Genomic DNA, 19,586 nt, shown 5'->3' with positions numbered 1-19,586 from the left:
AATAGTAAACAGTTACCGGTGGTAGAACATGCGAGCCATCCCCATCCTCTGCTTCTCTCCTCCAGACAGAACATCTTTCCAGTCACTCACAGACTCCCAACCTGAAAAACACACCAGTTACTACCGGATACTGCAGTACTGTTACAGTACTACCTGCAGGAGCTACCATGCAGGTCTTACTGCAGTACTACGTGCAGTGCTGACCTCCCTCTCGGTCCAGGATGTAGAGCAGGTGGACGGTACGGAGGATCTCCTGCAGGTCACAATCACTGATTCCTTTCTGAAGCATCTCCTCCACCGAGTCTGGATAGATGACCTGATCCCTGAGGGAGCCCTCAGACATGTAGGGCCTGGACACACGGACACAGGTACTACTGTAGTACTACTCGTACTACTAGTACTACTAGTACTACTACTGTAGTACTAGTAGTACTAATACAGTAGAAACTCTGAAGTAAGATCAGTTCTTAAAGAACAACTTCAGTCCTGCAGAGATCAGAACTTCAGAACTGCAACAGTAGTAGTAGTAGTACCTCTGAGGGATGTAGAACATGTGCTGTGGTTCTGGTCGGTATAGAACTCCTCCATAAACAGGCCACAGTCCACTGAGGATCCTGAACAGAGAACTTTTACCACAGCCGTTTGGACCTGTGATCAATACGTTCATCCCGTCCTCCACCTGACACACAACAACAACATCATCTTCAACATCATCTTCAACACTCTGATTGGACAGCATCACATTGATCTGTGTGTATTTAGATTCAAACTGTGTTCTATGAAGAACCAACATTAAGGAACCCTGTCCAATACGATCAGTGATTATTGATCAGGGGCCTCATTTATAAAGCTTGCGTACGCACAAAACAGGGATAGAAAGTTGTGTACGCCACTTTCTACACAAAGGTTGTGATTTATAAAAACAAACTTGGTGTGAGAATGTGCGCACCGGTGCTCCAACTTTGATGCTTGCTTAAGCACATTTTGGAGACAGAGGGAACGGCAGTGATGGAGGGTGAAGTGAACCAGATTGATCTCAAACCTTTATTGTTATCACATATTAGACTTGTAGAGCCGGATAATCATAAACCCTCATTGTTGTAGATGTTCATATAGTGCGTCATTCGGCCTACGACTATTTGCAGAACTATGTTCATATATCAAACTTCCATCTTCAAATGATACAGAGCGGTGAGTGGCACTGATTGATTACTAATTTGGAAAAGGCCTGTGACAATCAGTCCAATCGCTGATCAAGTGGATAAATAGCGGGTCACAGCCGTGCGTAATGTGGCACCATGGATGAGCTGGCATTGCTGGAAGATCACGTTAAGAATGGAGAGAGATTTTAGGGATAACGGGGATTTGTCCATGACGATGACTGGCTAATAAGCCGATTCAGATTCCCTAGAGCAGTGCTCTTGGATCTTTGTGCTGAACTGGGCCGTCTTAGACCGACCCCCCCGCCCAAACCACGCCATCCCGGTACAGACACAGGAGCTGACGACTCGGGGGTTTCTGGCTCCTTCCAGCGTTAAGTGGTCGACAGGTCTGTGTTTTATATGAAGAATATATGAGGTTACATTTGTTGTCTAAATCCTATCTGGGTCTGATATACAGTTAAATGATGTCCTTTAGGTCTGGATATCACAACCATCCCTCAGCGCAATAATGCCAGCTGTTTTGGATGACATTATAAACATGACCAGTCAGTACTTCAGGTTTCCTTACACTGTGGGTGAACAGGACAACATTAAACGGCAATTTGCAGCGATGTCCGGTTTCCCAAATGTAATCGGCGTAACTGACTGCACTCATGTTGCTGTAAGGGCTCCGAGTGAAGATGAATTTGTCTGTGAACCGAAAAAATGTACATTCAATCAGTGTACAAATTATTTGTACCTCGGACATGATCATAACAAATTTAGTGTCAGGGTGGCCTGGGTCAACACATGATTCATTCATCCTGACGCACAGCAGTGAACAGACTGCAGGGGGCGCTGTGTGAAATGCCGTGGATCAGCAGCTTATTTATATACAGATACATTCATGAGTTACTTTGCATTGACCATTCATGGTAAAATGTGGGTGTGTTGTGGGCGGAATGTGAGGTGGATCCACCTGTGCAATCTTCCAGCTGGTGTGTGATTATAAAGAAATTGCGTGCAGCTGTGCTTACGCACAGTTTTATAAATCGGGGCGAACGGCATACGCCCATTTCAGATTTTCGGCGTACGCAAACTTTTAGTATGGATCCTACACAATGTTTTATAAATGAGGCCCCTGGACAGTCAGATGGATGTGACTCACTGATGATGAAACAGTGACCTCATGTGGTCACCAGCTGTTACTGCATCAGACTCATTGTTTATTTATCCATTAATCTAATTATTGATCAATAAATAAAATATGAATTAAATCAACTGGATGAAGCAGTTCAGAATGAAGCACAAAGAAAGGCATAAAAATTACCTGAAACTTTGAAAAAGTAAATAAAACTGATTCTTACAGAAGCTCAGTCTGTAAACAATATTTCTGTAAACAATTAACATTCCTGTAAACAATTAACATTCCTGTAAATGCTGAGTTCAGCGTCATCTCTAGAAACGTGCGGCAGCCGACCAATGAGAGGAGCTGAAAACAGTGACATCATGAAACGTGAAGTTAAAAACACGCAGCGGTTTAAAACACTGACGTTGACACAGGTCCAGCTCTCAGACCAGAACAGGTGAGTCTCAGGTGTGTTACCTGGATGTTGAGGCGGGAAACCACCACGTCTCCACTGGGTGTGATGATTGGCAGGTTCTCACAGCGAATCCCCTTCTCCACACTGATCACCTGACCTGCACAGACCACATGATCACATGAGGAACCAAACAGGTACTAAACATTCTACTGACTGAAGAGAAAATCAGATGAACCTAAAAGCAGCTACTTGTGTGACTTTGTAGTGGTGTTGTGTGTCTTTGTAGTGGTGTTGTGTATCTTTGTAGTCGTTCTGTGAATCTTTGTAGTGGTGTTGTGTGTCTTTGTAGTCGTGTTGTGTGTCTTTGTAGTGGTGTTGTGTGTCTTTGTAGTCGTTCTGTGAATCTTTGTAGTGGTGTTGTGTGTCTTTGTAGTGGTGTTGTGTGTCTTTGTAGTCATGTTGTGTGTCTTTGTAGTCATGTTGTGTATCTTTGTAGTGGTGTTGTGTGTCTTTGTAGTGGTGTTGTGTGTCTTTGTAGTGGTGTTGTGAATCGTTGTAGTCATGTGTGTCTTTGTAGTCATGTTGTGTATCTTTGTAGTCGTTCTGTGAATCTTTGTAGTCGTTCTGTGAATCTTTTTGGTGTTGTGTGTCTTTGTAGTGGTGTTGTGTGTCTTTGTAGTGGTGTTGTGTGTCTTTGTAGTGGTGTTGTGTGTCTTTGTAGATGAGGGCGCATGCTGGAGCTAAATGTAGCCACGTTAGCCCAGCCGGTTGACCTAACATTTAAGATCCCGGATTGTTTCCTCAGAAACATCAATGAAGCAAGCGGGACTAGTATATTCAAGAAGAGGAAGCGGGGTAAACGTGGAGGCCTCAGGCAACGCCTGAAGAAACAGCGACTAAACCGGATTCCTCTGCCCTCTGTTATAATGGGGAACGTCCAGTCTCTGAGAAACAAAGTGGATGAACTCCAGGGAAAGGTTCGTTTCCAGAGGGATTTTATGAACTGTTGTGTCATGGCATTCACAGAGACGTGGCTCAGTGAGCACGACCGGGACATCGATCTGACTATCGATGCTTTTGGGGCTCCTTTCCGTCTGGATCGACACGCAGAGGTAACGGGGAAGTCTCAGGGTGGCGGGGTGTGTGTTTATGTGAACAAACAATACTGTAGCTCTGTGACTGTAAGAGAGCGCATCTGCACGCCACATGTGAAACTTTTAACGGTATCATTACGACCTTTTTACTTGCCCCGTGAGTTCCCTCAACTTTTTATAACTGTTGTATAGAGTTATAAACGAGAGCGGACGCTGCCTCTGCCACCAACACCGTCTTCGAGGTGGTGCAGAAACTACAGGCTGTTTCACCTGATGCGCTGAACTTTATAATGGGAGATTTTAATCATGTCTGTTTTAAAAAGGTGCTCAAGAACTTTCACCAGTATGTCACCTGTTTTACCAGACGTGACAAGATACTGGATCGCTGTTACGGGTCGGTAAAGGATGCCTACAAGCCAGTTCTACTTGCCCCGCTTGGCTCCGCGGATCATAACTGTGTTTACTTGCTTCCCTCATACAAGACTGTTTTAAAGAGGGAGAAAACGAGGACCAAGGACGTTAAAGTCTGGTCAGAGGATTCAGTACTTTCTCTTCAGGAGTGCTTCAACTGTACTGACTGGAACATCTTTTCTCAGTCTTGTGGAGATGACTTGGACGCATTAGTGGATGTCACCTGTGCATATATGGAATTTTGCAGGGACATGATTATCCCTTGCAAGCATGTGAAAATATACCCGAACAATAAGCCATGGGTCTCAGCGTCTGTTAAATCCTGCATACAGAGGAAAACCATGGCTTTTAAAAATGGATCAGCATCTGACTTGCGTTCAGCAACAAAAGAATTAAAGATAGAAATTCTAAAATCAAAACACAAATACAAGCCAGACTTGGAAAGCAAGATGGCTGCTAATAATCTTGGCTCAGCCTGGGCGAGCATGAAAAGTCTAACAGGGCTTCAGAGCACAGAGCATGGCACTCGTGTTATTTTAAATGGTTCTAACACAGATGTGGATTTAGCCAATGCTCTTAACTGTTTTTTTCTGAAACAGGTCGTCTACTGAAGTCCTGTGCTAAAGAACTGACCCTGGTCTTTCATTTTATTTTCAATAAGTCTTTACAGACACAGCAAGTCCCAAACATTTGGAAAAATGCTATAGTGGTCCCAGTCCCCAAATGCAGCTGTCCTAAGACTAAATGATTTTAGACCTGTTGTTCTTACCTCAATTATAATGAAGACTTTGGAGAAATTGGTTAGGTCTGAGATCCTAAGGACAACAGAAGGTGCCCTGGACCCAGTGCAGTTCGCTTATAGACCCAGTAGAGGAGAGGAGGATGCAACTCTAACACTGCTTAACATGCTTTTTAAACACTTGGATGAGAATGGGACTCATGCCAGGATCTTATTCGTGGACTTTTCTTCTGCTTTTAACACCACCCAGCCCCATATCTTGATAAAAAGGCTGTTACTGCAGTTCAATTTAAGTAACAACCTGGTGGGCTCGATCCTTAATTTTTTAACTGACAGGACACAAAGGATCAGGGTTAACAATGTTCTGTCTGACCGAAAACACACATCCACAGGGTCACCACAAGGGTGTGTGCTTTCTCCTCTAACTGTTCATTCTGTACACAAATGCGTGTCAGAGCATATATGAAAACAGCGCAATCATAAAGTATGTGGACGACTCCGTTATTGTAAGTTTACTTAAAGGGGCAGAGTCCAGCAATGGCCCAATTGTTGATGATTTTGTTGCTTGGTGTGAGGAGTCAAACCTTCAGCTAAACACAACAAAAACAAAAGACATGCTGATAGATTATAGGAAAAGTCCTCAACAGAACTGCTTAACCTCAATCAAAGGTCAGACAATTGAGTGTGTACAGTCATATACAGCTGGTACAGAAACTATTCAGACTCCTTGAAATTTTCACTCTGTGTCATTGCAGCCATTTGCCAAAATCAAAAAAGTTCATTTTATTTCTCATTAATGTACACTCAGCACCCCATCTTGACAGAAAAAAACAGAAATGTAGAAATTTTTGCAAATGTATTAAAAAAGAAAAACTGAAATATCACATGATCAGAAGTATTCAGAGCCTTTGCAGCGACATTCATATTTAACTCACATGCTGTCCATTTCTTCTGATCCTCCTCCAGATGGTTCTGCTGCTTTATTGGAGTCCAGCTGTGTTTAATTAAACTGATTGGACTTGATTAGGAAAGGCACACACCTGTCTATATAAGACCTTACAGCTCACAGTGCATGTCAGAGCAAATGAGAATCATGAGGTGGAAGGAACTGCCCAAGGAGCTCAGAGACAGAATTGTGGCAAGGCACAGATCTGGACAAGGTTACAAAAGAATTTCTGCAGCACTCAAGGTTCCTCAGAGCACAGTGGCCTCCATAATCCTCCAATGGAAGAAGTTTGGGACGAGCACTCTTCCTAGACCTGGCCGTCCAGCCAAACTGAGCAATGGTGGGAGAAGAGCCTTGGTGAGAGAGTTAAAGAAGAACCCAAAGATCACTGTGGCTGAGCTCCAGAGATGCAGTCAGGAGGTAGGAGAAAGTTCCACAAAGTCAACTATCACTGCAGCCCTCCACCAGTCGGGGCTTTATGGCAGAGTGGCCCGACGGAAGCCTCTCCTCAGTGCAAGACACATGAAAGCATAGAGTTTGAAAAAACACATGAAGGACTCCCAGACTATGAGAAATAAGATTCTCTGGTCTGATGAGACCAAGATTGAACTTTTTGGTGTTAATTCTAAGCGGTATGTGTGGAGAAAAGCAGGCACTGCTCATCACCTGCCCAATACAATCCCTACAGTGAAACATGGGGGTGGGAGCATCATGTTGGGGGGGGGGGGTGTTTTTCAGCTGCAGGGACAGGACGACTGGTTGCAATTGAAGGAAGGATGAATGCGGCCAAGTACAGAGATATCCTGGAGGAAAACCTCTTCCAGAGTGCTCAGGACCTCAGACTGGGCCAAAGGTTCACCTTTCAACAGGACAATGACCCTCAGCACACAGCTAAAATAACAAAGGAGTGGCTTCACAACAACTCTGTGACCGTTCTTGACTGGCCCAGCCAGAGCCCTGACCTAAACCCAATTGAGCATCTCTGGAGAGACCTCAGAATGTCTGTCCACCAACGTTCACCATCCAACCTGACAGAACTGGAGAGGATCTGCAAGGAAGAATGGCAGAGGATCCCCACATCCAACGTCAATCAAACATCTTTAAAAGACAAAAATTCCTTGAGTCTGGTAGTAAAGTGGGCGAGTCGTCTCATTGGGGAGTCTCAGCTCTATCCAGCATCCCTGTACATTAACCAGTTGCAGAGGATTGCAAACTCTGAGTATATTAAATACACACCAATAACTGAGCAGCTTGTTTCTGTGATGGACAGCAGAAGGCAGAACCCTGAACAGTGGAGCCTTCACCATCGGAGTCAAAGTCCTTGTTTGTCTGTACAAAGTTGATTCTGATTTTATATCTCCGTATCGGCACCGGTGAGATCAGTGTCACCTCAATAAAGGTGAATGTAAACTATATCTAGTGACATTGGATAAAGGTGAACATAAACATTACTGATCCCTCACTGGGAACATTCACAGTGTTCCTGTGATGCCCTGGTACCAAAACGTCTCCAGTGGAAGGAACACAACTAGAACCCTTCAATTCAGAGACAACATTCACAAAAATTCACCAGATCTAAGTTAAAATGCTAATAAGAAGCTTTAATCTTTTAACAAAGTCGGTGTTTACTCATAAACCTGACAAAGGCACAGAACACGACTACAAAGATTTACAACACGACTACAAAGATTTACAACACGACTACAAAGATACATGACTACAAAGATTTACAACACGACTACAAAGATACATGACTACAAAGATTTACAACACGACTACAAAGATTTACAACACGACTACAAAGACACAGAACACGACTACAAAGACACAGAACACGACTACAAAGACACAGAACACGACTACAAAGATTTACAACACGACTACAAAGATTTACAACACGACTACAAAGATACATGACTACAAAGACTTACAACACGACTACAAAGATTTACAACACGACTACAAAGACACAGAACACGACTACAAAGACACAGAACACGACTACAAAGACACAGAACACGACTACAAAGACACACAACACGACTACAAAGATACACAACACGACTACAAAGATACACAACACGACTACAAAGACTTACAACACGACTACAAAGATACATGACTACAAAGATTTACAACACGACTACAAAGACTTACAACACGACTACAAAGATTTACAACACGACTACAAAGACACACAACACGACTACAAAGATTTACAACACGACTACAAAGATTTACAACACGACTACAAAGATACACAACTACAAAGATACACAACAACAAAGCTAAACAACAAGACTACAAAGACACACAACACAACTACAAAGATTTACAACACGACTACAAAGATACACAACACAACTACAAAGATACACAACACAACTACAAAGATACACAACACAACTACAAAGATACACAACAACAAAGATTTACAACACAACAACAAAGACACACAACACGACTACAAAGACACACAACAACAAAGATACACAACAAGACTACAAAGGTACACAACACGACTACAAAGGTACACAACACGACTACAAAGGTACACAACACGACTACAAAGACTTACAACACGACTACAAAGATTTACAACACGACTACAAAGATTTACAACACGACTACAAAGACTTACAACACGACTACAAAGACTTACAACACGACAACAAAGATTTACAACACGACAACAAAGATACACAACACGACTACAAAGATACACAACACGACTACAAAGATACACAACAGGACTACAAATATTTATAACACGACTACAAAGATACACAACACGACTACAAAGACACACAACACGACTACAAAGATTTACAACACGACTACAAAGATACACAACACGACTACAAAGATTTACAACACGACTACAAAGATACACAACACGACTACAAAGATTTACAACACGACTACAAAGATACACAACACGACTACAAAGATACACAACACGACTACAAAGACACACAACACGACTACAAAGATTTACAACACGACTACAAAGATACACAACTACAAAGATACACAACAACAAAGCTAAACAACAAGACTACAAAGACACACAACACAACTACAAAGATTTACAACACGACTACAAAGATACACAACAACAAAGACACACAACACGACTACAAAGACACACAACAACAAAGATACACAACACGACTACAAAGATACACAACACGAATACAAAGGTACACAACACGAATACAAAGGTACACAACACGACTACAAAGACTTACAACACGACAACAAAGATACACAACACGACTACAAAGATTTACAACACGACAACAAAGATACACAACACGACTACAAAGATTTACAACACGACTACAAAGATACACTACAGGACCACAAAGATTTACAATATGACTACAAAGATTTACAACATGACAAAGATACACAACACCACTACAAAGACTTACAACACCACTACAAAGATTTACAACACGACTACAAAGATTTACAACACGACTACAAAGATTTACAACACGACTACAAAGATACACAACACGACTACAAAGACACACAACACGACTACAAAGATTTACAACATGACTACAAAGATACACAACTACAAAGATACACAACAACAAAGCTAAACAACAAGACTACAAAGACACACAACACAACTACAAAGATTTACAACACGACTACAAAGATACACAACACGACTACAAAGATTTACAACATGACTACAAATATACACAACAACAAAGATACACAACACGACTACAAAGATACACAACAAAGATTTACAACACAACAACAAAGACACACAACACGACTACAAAGACACACAACAACAAAGATACACAACAAGACTACAAAGATACACAACAAGACTACAAAGATTTACAACACGACTACAAAGATTTACAACACGACTACAAAGATTTACAACACGACTACAAAGATACACAACACGACTACAAAGATACACAACACGACTACAAAGATACACAACATGACTACAGAGATTTACAACATGACTACAAAGATACACAACACGACTACAAAGACACACAACATGACTACAAAGATATACAACACGACCACGATATAAAACACGACTACAAAGATACACAACAAAAGACACACAACATGACTACAAAGATTTACAACATGACTACAAAGATACACAACACGACTACAAAGACACACAACATGACTACAAAGATACACAACACGACCACGATATAAAACACGACTACAAAGATACACAACAAAAGACACACAACATGACTACAAAGATTTACAACATGACTACAAAGATACACAACACGACCACGATACACAACACGACTACAAAGATACACAACACGACCACGATACACGGCACGACTACAAAGAGTGTAGTCTTTGTATGTGTGTGTTAATGTCACTGTTCAGATAACGTTCAGACAAAGTTTAGCTAACTTCAGTCAACATTCAGACAGAGGACAGTGGTTCATTCTGTTGCCGTAGAGACTGGGACGGTGGATCAGCTGATGGGTTCTGAAGGACTCACCTCTGATCTCCAGCGGACCACAGACTCTCTGACCATGTTCAGGTTCTCCTCCTGCAGCCATCAGCTCCTCCCCTCGGTCCACAGAGCGACGGTAGATTCCTCGGTTCACGTCTTCAAACACGTCCAACATCTCAGAGACCCGGGCGGTGTAGCCTGCCAGCTCCGTCACCTGCACAGGTAGGAGGTCAGCGGTTGGTCTACAGCGGCACCCGAGTACAGGTACAGCTGGAGAGGAGGCGTACCTCTTTGTAGGAGCTCATGATCCTCTCCACGGCATCGGCGGCGGCATTGAGGAGGTTCCTGGCGGTGGTGAAGGCCTGCGTCCGCTCGCTCACCAGATCCTCCTCCTTCATCACCAGCGCCGCCTGCTTCACCTCCTCCGAGTCTGAGAGGCAGCAGGAATTCAGCTTCACCGCAAACTGGGCAGGGTTTAAACACACAGGGTGGGGCTTACCGTATTTAGAGTATCCAGTGGCGGTAATGATGGGCACGGCAACCATCACCAGGCCGGAGGCGCTCCACACGTACTTCATGAGGAACTGTTCCAACATGATGTACCAGAGACGCTTCAGCAGGATCTGATGGATCTGAGACGACAGCAACATGTAGCTCCGCTGCAGCTGGGCCATCTCCACCTACGAATCAAACGCAACGACAACAAATGTGTGTGATAGTAATCAATATCCGATTACTATCACACACAGAGCCGTCTCCACCTACGAATTAAACGCGCCCACAATAATCATCACACACAGGGCTGTCTCTATCTACAAATCAAACACGCCCACAACAATCAACACCTACAGGGCCTTCTCCATGTATAAATCAAACGCACCCACAACAATCATCACACACAGGGCCTTCTCTATGTATAAATCAAACGCACCCAGAACAGAGACTCTCTGCTTCCTGTCTTTTTCAGATTTTTACTGCGGCTGTCCACCAGGAGGGGTGTCTACCTTGTGTCCTCCGTAGAATGCGATCTCCTCAGAGTTGGTGATGATGCGTGAGTGCATGTATCGCAGGTCTCCTTTCCTCTTCGCCTCCTCGGCCACCAGCTTGCCGAAGCGAGGCGAGCAGGAACGCAGGACTTTAGCGGTCAGCGCCACCACCAGGCCGGCAATGACCGACGGCCACGTGGTGTTAGCTCCTGTAGAAGGAAGATCACATGTATTGGTAGTGTGTTTAATATGAACAAAGCAACACATGCACTGTTAGCGTGTTTAACATGACCATAGCAACACATGCACTGTTAGCGTGTTTAACATGACCATAGCAACACATGCACTGGTAGCGTGTACCTTTAGCGTGCTTACTTCAGACACAGGAACACACGTACCTTTAGCATGTTTAATATGAACACAGGAACACGCGTACCTTTAGCATGTTTAATATGACCAGAGGAACACGCGTACCTTTAGCATGTTTAATATGAACACAGGAACACATGTACCTTTAGCATGTTTAATATGAACACAGGAACACATGTACCTTTAGCATGTTTAATATGACCACAGGAACACATGTACCTTTAGCATGTTTAATATGACCAGAGGAACACGCGTACCTTTAGCATGTTTAATATGACCAGAGGAACACGCGTACCTTTAGCATGTTTAATATGACCAGAGGAACACGCGTACCTTTAGCATGTTTAATATGAACACAGGAACACGTGTACCTTTAGCATGTTTAATATGAACACAGGAACACGTGTACCTTTAGCATGTTTAATATGACCAGAGGAACACACGTACCTTTAGCATGTTTAATATGAACACAGGAACACGCGTACCTTTAGCATGTTTAATATGACCAGAGGAACACGCGTACCTTTAGCATGTTTAATATGAACACAGGAACACATGTACCTTTAGCATGTTTAATATGAACACAGGAACACATGTACCTTTAGCATGTTTAATATGACCACAGGAACACATGTACCTTTAGCATGTTTAATATGACCAGAGGAACACGCGTACCTTTAGCATGTTTAATATGACCAGAGGAACACGCGTACCTTTAGCATGTTTAATATGAACACAGGAACACGTGTACCTTTAGCATGTTTAATATGAACACAGGAACACGTGTACCTTTAGCATGTTTAATATGAACACAGGAACACGTGTACCTTTAGCATGTTTAATATGACCAGAGGAACACATGTACCTTTAGCATGTTTAATATGACCACAGGAACACATGTACCTTTAGCATGTTTAATATGACCAGAGGAACACGCGTACCTTTAGCATGTTTAATATGACCAGAGGAACACATGTACCTTTAGCATGTTTAATATGACCACAGGAACACGTGTACCTTTAGCATGTTTAATATGACCACAGGAACACGTGTACCTTTAGCATGTTTAATATGAACACAGGAACACGTGTACCTTTAGCATGTTTAATATGACCAGAGGAACACATGTACCTTTAGCATGTTTAATATGAACACAGGAACACGTGTACCTTTAGCATGTTTAATATGAACACAGGAACACGTGTACCTTTAGCATGTTTAATATGACCAGAGGAACACGTGTACCTTTAGCATGTTTAATATGAACACAGGAACACATGTACCTTTAGCATGTTTAATATGACCAGAGGAACACGCGTACCTTTAGCATGTTTAATATGACCACAGGAACACATGTACCTTTAGCATGTTTAATATGACCGGAGGGACACATGTACCTTTAGCATGTTTAATATGACCGGAGGGACACGCGTACCTTTAGAGTGGGCGGTGCGCAACAGCGTGTAGCAGGTGACGATCACGTCCAGGATAGGTTTGGTCAGGTTGGAGTACAGGTGAGCGATGGAGGCTGAAAACATGACGATGTCTTCGGTCAGAGACTGATCGGGGTTGGACAGACGACCGTCCATGTTGCTGACACGGTAATAGGTCTGCGGACACGGAAAGAACACAGAAAGGACATGGCTGAAGACTGCAGGACATCCGATGGAGGGGTTCGTCGGCCCTGACATCACACCTGCCACAGGTGTGTTACCTGGTTGGTGAAGTACAGCTGGTAGGCGTGGTTGACCAATCGGCTCCTGAAGCTGAGAGTCAGCTGACCCTCCAGGAACCTGATGGCGCTGTTGATGAACGTTGCAGGAACTGCGACGAGCAGCCACTTAGAGAGCTGCAGCACGAAGGCCTGAGGATCCTTCTGCACGATGCTGCGCACGATCACACCTGAGGATCAATATATGGGTAGAGACAGACAGGTAGAGACAGACAGGTAGAATCAGACAGGTAGAGACAGACAGGTAGAGACAGACAGGTAGAGACAGACAGGTAGAGACAGACAGGTAGAGTCAGACAGGTAGAGACAGACAGGTAGAGTCAGACAGGTAGAGACAGACAGGTAGAGTCAGACAGGTAGAGTCAGACAGGTAGAGTCAGACAGGTAGAGTCAGACAGGTAGAGTCAGACAGGTAGAGTCAGACAGGTAGAGTCAGACAGGTAGAGTCAGACAGGTAGAGTCAGACAGGTAGAATCAGACAGGTAGAATCAGACAGGTAGAGTCAGACAGGCAGAGACAGGTACGGACCGTCCAGTGCAGCCACGTAGATGGACAGGAAGGTTCTGGACATCAGGGTCAGAGAATGCAGAACCAGCAGTCCGATCTCTGGACTCAGTAACCGTGGAAATAAGAGCTTCAGGAGACGAGACAGTCGGAGGACAAACTCTCTGTTCACTGAGGGGGACCTGAGGACACAAACACGGTCAACAGCTGCTGCTCACCTGTCCATGGGTCACCTGAGCACACAGTCAGCTTGACTTACCTGCTGTGATTCTTCTTCTTCTTCTCCTCGCCATTAGTGCAGCTGACCACACCCCCAGGTAGATTAGCTCCGCCCAGAGGTTCACCTGCTGCACTCCTCTAAAAAACAAACACACCTAAAGTCAACTGCACTGTGTGTCTACAGGTGTTTACAGGTTTGTACAGGTGTGTGTGTACAGGTGAGTACAGGTGAGTCTCACCTGCAGCCTCCTCCAGATGTATGGGGTGAGTTTCTTGACGGCGTAGGCAGCCAGCAGCACAGCTGTCAGCTTCCTGAGTCTGGAGCTCCGCCTCAACTTAGCTGGCAGCTTCTGATAGGCCAGCTGCATGATGACAAGTGGATGACAGGCGACCAATCAGAGCGCAGAAACAGCAGGTGTCACAGGAGTCCTGTTTGAGAGGGTCCAGGTGACTGAAGGGTCGTTGTTATGGAAATGCCATGGTGACCTCAGAGTCTGCACCTGCACAGGTGAGACGTTACCAATTACACCTTAAAGTCATCAATCGATTGGTCAGTTGATTCATTGTGAGTTAAGCAGCGGCTCAGGGGCCAAATGTGGCCCTCCAGGAGGACCAGAGGCCCTGAATGACAGCTAAAGGGGATTAGTGGTTGATCGATCTGACTGCAACAGGACCAGCTGGAGAGCTCCACCCAGAGGACCAGAAGATACTCTGAGCTGAAGTCCACAGAATTAAAGTACAGCAGTAACTCTACCCCTCACAGTAATCAGATTACCTCTCAGTAATAGAGTACTGTCTCTGATGTCAGATTAGTGGTTACATTGAGGCTCCACAGCAGGAACTCAGTGGAACTAAGCTGAGGTTCTTTGGTTCCTCCTTCAGTCCTCCTCATGGAGGAAACCAGAGTCCACTCATTTCTGCTCACATCTTCTGTGTTCTTCAGCTGCTCTCTGCTGGAGGGGTTGTGCTCCTCAAAGGTTCTGGTGGCTTCAGGACTCACTCTGTCCAGGTCCTGCTGGGACAACCCACTCCTTCTGGAAATAATTAAAGTATTTTTGGACCTCGGTGCTTCACTGTCAGGACCATGCATCCACTGGGAGAACCACGTTCATCAGTTAGACTGAAGCACAGTTAGCCTCTGAGTTCTTATTTTGGAGCCTGAAATTTAAAGATGGTGTGGATCCAGATCGTAGGAGCTTTAGTAGAAATAATCTAGACTGTTTTGGTAGGGTGATGAAGACATTCCACCTTCATCCAAGGTTCTTCTCCAGTTCTAGCTGACTGATGGGGGGTTCCAGAGTTCCTCCAGCTCACAGGGCTGATGTTCCATTAACCACCAGGACTCACCTGTCTCCAGGTGTGGATGCTGTGAAACCAACAACATGGTGGAGAAGCTTCCAGTTTACGCCACAAAGGAAGTGAATCTGTCAGGACTCCAGATGTTCATGATGGAGAACCTTCATTGCTGAGTCATAGGACACTGATGATGTCATAACCCTCCTCTGTTTAGAGATGAAGTTCCAGTTTGACCAAGATATAAAGGTTTGTGTTCTCCTGGAGTTTATTCTCAAGAACACCACTGGTCAGACGTTCTAGAACATCCCAGTGTTTCCAGTGTTCTACAGCAGGTTCTGCTTGTTAATGTCTGATTGTTCTCTGAAATGAAGCAGAGAACAAATAAACACCTGAAGTTAAAAAAAAGATCTATTTATAAACCAAAATGTCTTCTAAACTTCTGACTCATCAGAGTTCCTCCTCAGGCAGATCTAACAGCTGAACTCAATCATTCAGTCCTCAATGGAAACCAGATGTTCTTCAGGAAGTTCTTCCATCTCTGTAGCAGAAGTTCCCATAAATGTGTGGTTCTTGTAGGTTCTTTGCTTTCACTCTTCTGTCCAGTTCATCCAAACCAGCTCCATGGGTTTAAGTCTGGAGACTCCATGTTCTCAGCCATGTGGTTCTTTGTTCCTCAGGTGGTTCCACAGAGCTGGGGCTGATGTTCTGGGTCATTATCTGCTGTAGGATGAACCTCTGACCAACTAGAACATACCAGAGGGTTCTGCATGGAGCTGCAGAATGCTGTGGTAGCCGTTTAGGTTCAGGGTTCCTCTCACTCTGTACAAGAACCGACCCTGGATCCAGCAGAACAGCCCCAGACCGTCACACTTCCTCCTCCATGTTGGACAGCTGATGTTCCATAGCTGATGTCACACACTAAAAGATCCAAAAAATTACCCCAAAAGATCTGAGAAATGTCTAAAAAAATGACACAAAAAGATCCAAAAATTACAGTAAGAGATGCACAAACGGCATGTAAAGATAAAGAAGACTCTAAAAGATGAAAAAATGACACAAAAAGATCCAAAAATAACTCCAGAACATCTAAAATGACCCCAAAAGATCCAAAAATTACCCCAAAAGTTCCAAAATTACAACAACCGATGAACCAAAGATCTCAGGTTTAGATCCATCAGTCCATGATACCTTCTTCCAGTCTTCAGTAGTCCATTGGTGGCGTTTCATGGTCCAACGGCTTCCTGCTGCAGCTCCACCTGTCAAACCTGCAGCTCCAAGTCTTCTCTCCACAGGTAAACTCAGACTTCTTCCTATGACCTCCATGAAGCTGGTTGAAGCTGTTGTCCTCTGAGCTCCTATCTCAACGCTGTTGACTCACAAACTGGTCTTCTTTGGGTCTTCCAGACGTCTTCCTGTCAGAGTTTCCTCCAGTTTCTGAGCCTTTTGATGGAGAAGAAAACTGGACTCACTGTCACCTGGACTTTCTTCTTCTCTGCATAAAGACGTCCATGTTTAAATGTTCTGATGGTCTGTCTGTCTTCTACTGGTAATTTCCTTTTCCTCTCCATTTGTATATCAACTCACTACTTTCTGCAGTACTTCCTGTTCTAATAATGTTCTGGAAGGTTCCACACTGTGTTTGGAAGGAATCTAGAAAAGTTGGGACTCCTGTAGGACTTGGTAGCTCCAACTTTCAAGACTTCATCAACCTCCATTGGTGCAGAACAGCTTTCAGTTGTTAACCCATTTCTGTTCCTGATGAAGGTCTTTTAGTAGAACTCTAGATGTTCCTTGTTGTTGAGTTCTGGGGAACCTGACCTTTATTAACCTCTGGTTGGACCGTTTCTACACATTCACTGGACTGGACCACTGGAACCACAACAAAACACTGGAACCACAACAAAACACTGGAGCCACAACAAAACACTGGAGCCACAACAAAACACTGGAGCCACAACAAAACGCTGGAACCACAACAAAACACTGGAACCACAACAAAACACTGGAGCCACAACAAAACACTGGAACCACAACAAAACACTGGAGCCACAACAAAACACTGGAGCCACAACAAAACACTGGAGCCACAACAAAACACTGGAGCCACAACAAAACACTGGAGCCACAACAAAACACTGGAACCACAACAAAACACTGGAACCACAACAAAACACTGGAGCCACAACAAAACACTGGAACCACAACAAAACACTGGAGCCACAATAAAACGCTGGAGCCACAATAAAACGCTGGAACCACAACAAAACGCTGGAACCACAACAAAACGCTGGAACCACAACAAAACGCTGGAACCACAACAAAACGCTGGAACCACAACAAAACGCTGGAACCACAACAAAACGCTGGAGCCACAACAAAACGCTGGAACCACAACAAAACGCTGGAACCACAACAAAACGCTGGAACCACAACAAAACGCTGGAACCACAAGAAAACACTGGAGCCACAATAAAACACTGGAACCACAACAAAACGCTGGAACCACAACAAAACGCTGGAACCACAACAAAACGCTGGAACCACAACAAAATACTGGAACCACAATAAAATACTGGAACCACAATAAAACACTGGAGCCACAACAAAACACTGGAACCACAACAAAACACTGGAACCACAATAAAACACTGGAACCACAACAAAACGCTGGAACCACAACAAAATACTGGAACCACAATAAAATACTGGAACCACAATAAAACACTGGAGCCACAACAAAACGCTGGAACCACAATAAAACACTGGAACCACAATAAAACACTGGAACCACAACAAAACGCTGGAACCACAACAAAATACTGGAACCACAATAAAATACTGGAACCACAATAAAACACTGGAGCCACAACAAAACACTGGAACCACAACAAAACACTGGAACCACAACAAAACACTGGAACCACAACAAAACACTGGAACCACAATAAAACGCTGGAGCCACAACAAAACGCTGGAACCACAACAAAACGCTGGAACCACAATAAAACGCTGGAGCCACAACAAAACACTGGAACCACAACAAAACACTGGAACCACAACAAAACACTGGAACCACAACAAAAGGCTGGAACCACAACAAACCGCTGGAACCACAACAAAACACTGGAGCCACAACAAAACACTGGAACCACAATAAAACACTGGAACCACAATAAAATACTGGAACCACAATAAAACACTGGAGCCACAACAAAACGCTGGAGCCACAACAAAACGCTGGAGCCACAATAAAATACTGGAACCACAATAAAACACTGGAGCCACAATAAAATACTGGAACCACAATAAAACACTGGAACCACAATAAAATACTGGAACCACAATAAAACACTGGAGCCACAACAAAACGCTGGAACCACAACAAAACACTGGAGCCACAACAAAACACTGGAACCACAATAAAACACTGGAGCCACAACAAAACACTGGAGCCTCCATAATAATACTGGATAAAGTACTCTACAATAATACTGTATACACACGTGGACAAAATTGTTGGTACCCCTCAGTTAAAGAAGGAAAAACCCACAATTCTCACTGAAATCACTTGAAACTCACAAAAGTAACAATAAATAAAAATTTATTGAAAATTAAATAATCAAAATCAGCCATCACTTTTGAATTGTTGATTAACATAATTATTTAAAAAAACAAACTAATGAAATAGGGCTGGACAAAAATGATGGTACCCATAACTTAATATTTTGTTGCACAACCTTTTGAGGCAATCACTGCAATTAAACGATTTCTGTATTTGTCAATGAGCGTTCTGCAGCTGTCAACAGGTATTTTGGCCCACTCCTCATGAGCAAACAGCTCCAGTTGTCTCAGGTTTGATGGGTGTCTTCTCCAAATGGCATGTTTCAGCTCCTTCCACATATGTTCAATGGGATTCAGATCTGGGCTCATAGAAGGCCACTTTAGAATAGTCCAACGCTTTTCTCTCAGCCATTCTTGGGTGTTTTTGGCTGTGTGTTTTGGATCGTTGTCCTGTTGGAAGACCCCTGACCTGCGACTGAGACCAAGCTTTCTGACACTAGGCAGCACATTTCTCTCCAGAATGCCTTGATAGTCTTCAGATTTCATCGTACCTTGCACACTTTCAA

The 19,586-nt window shown here is 43.7% G+C and overlaps 1 protein-coding gene across 17 annotated transcripts in view; it reads right to left on the bottom strand.

Moving 5' to 3' along the window:
- The window catches only part of LOC110968355 (ATP-binding cassette sub-family D member 1-like), a 32,250-nt gene that overhangs the window by 10,695 nt on the left and 1,969 nt on the right, over nucleotides 1-19,586 (bottom strand). For all 17 annotated transcript variants that reach the window (XR_007942718.1, XR_007942726.1, XR_007942728.1 and 14 more), the window contains exons 2-14: nucleotides 14,403-14,663; nucleotides 14,204-14,301; nucleotides 13,969-14,126; nucleotides 13,423-13,610; nucleotides 13,144-13,318; nucleotides 11,358-11,548; nucleotides 10,853-11,033; nucleotides 10,641-10,783; nucleotides 10,399-10,567; nucleotides 2,749-2,843; nucleotides 534-679; nucleotides 205-350; nucleotides 17-101 (exon numbers count right to left, since the gene is read on the bottom strand). Coding sequence is in view for 1 of the 17 variants with exons in the window: in XM_051950051.1 (XP_051806011.1) it covers nucleotides 17-101; nucleotides 205-350; nucleotides 534-679; nucleotides 2,749-2,843; nucleotides 10,399-10,567; nucleotides 10,641-10,783; nucleotides 10,853-11,033; nucleotides 11,358-11,548; nucleotides 13,144-13,318; nucleotides 13,423-13,610; nucleotides 13,969-14,126; nucleotides 14,204-14,301; nucleotides 14,403-14,531 (1,904 nt within the window). In the remaining 16 variants the exon portion in view is untranslated. The remainder of the gene's footprint in view (nucleotides 1-16; nucleotides 102-204; nucleotides 351-533; nucleotides 680-2,748; nucleotides 2,844-10,398; nucleotides 10,568-10,640; nucleotides 10,784-10,852; nucleotides 11,034-11,357; nucleotides 11,549-13,143; nucleotides 13,319-13,422; nucleotides 13,611-13,968; nucleotides 14,127-14,203; nucleotides 14,302-14,402; nucleotides 14,664-19,586) is intronic.

This window comes from Acanthochromis polyacanthus, chromosome 6 (assembly GCF_021347895.1).
Source record: "Acanthochromis polyacanthus isolate Apoly-LR-REF ecotype Palm Island chromosome 6, KAUST_Apoly_ChrSc, whole genome shotgun sequence".
In the NCBI taxonomy this organism is placed as follows: Eukaryota; Metazoa; Chordata; class Actinopteri; family Pomacentridae; genus Acanthochromis; species Acanthochromis polyacanthus.
This window is presented reverse-complemented; position numbering and strand designations above follow the sequence as displayed.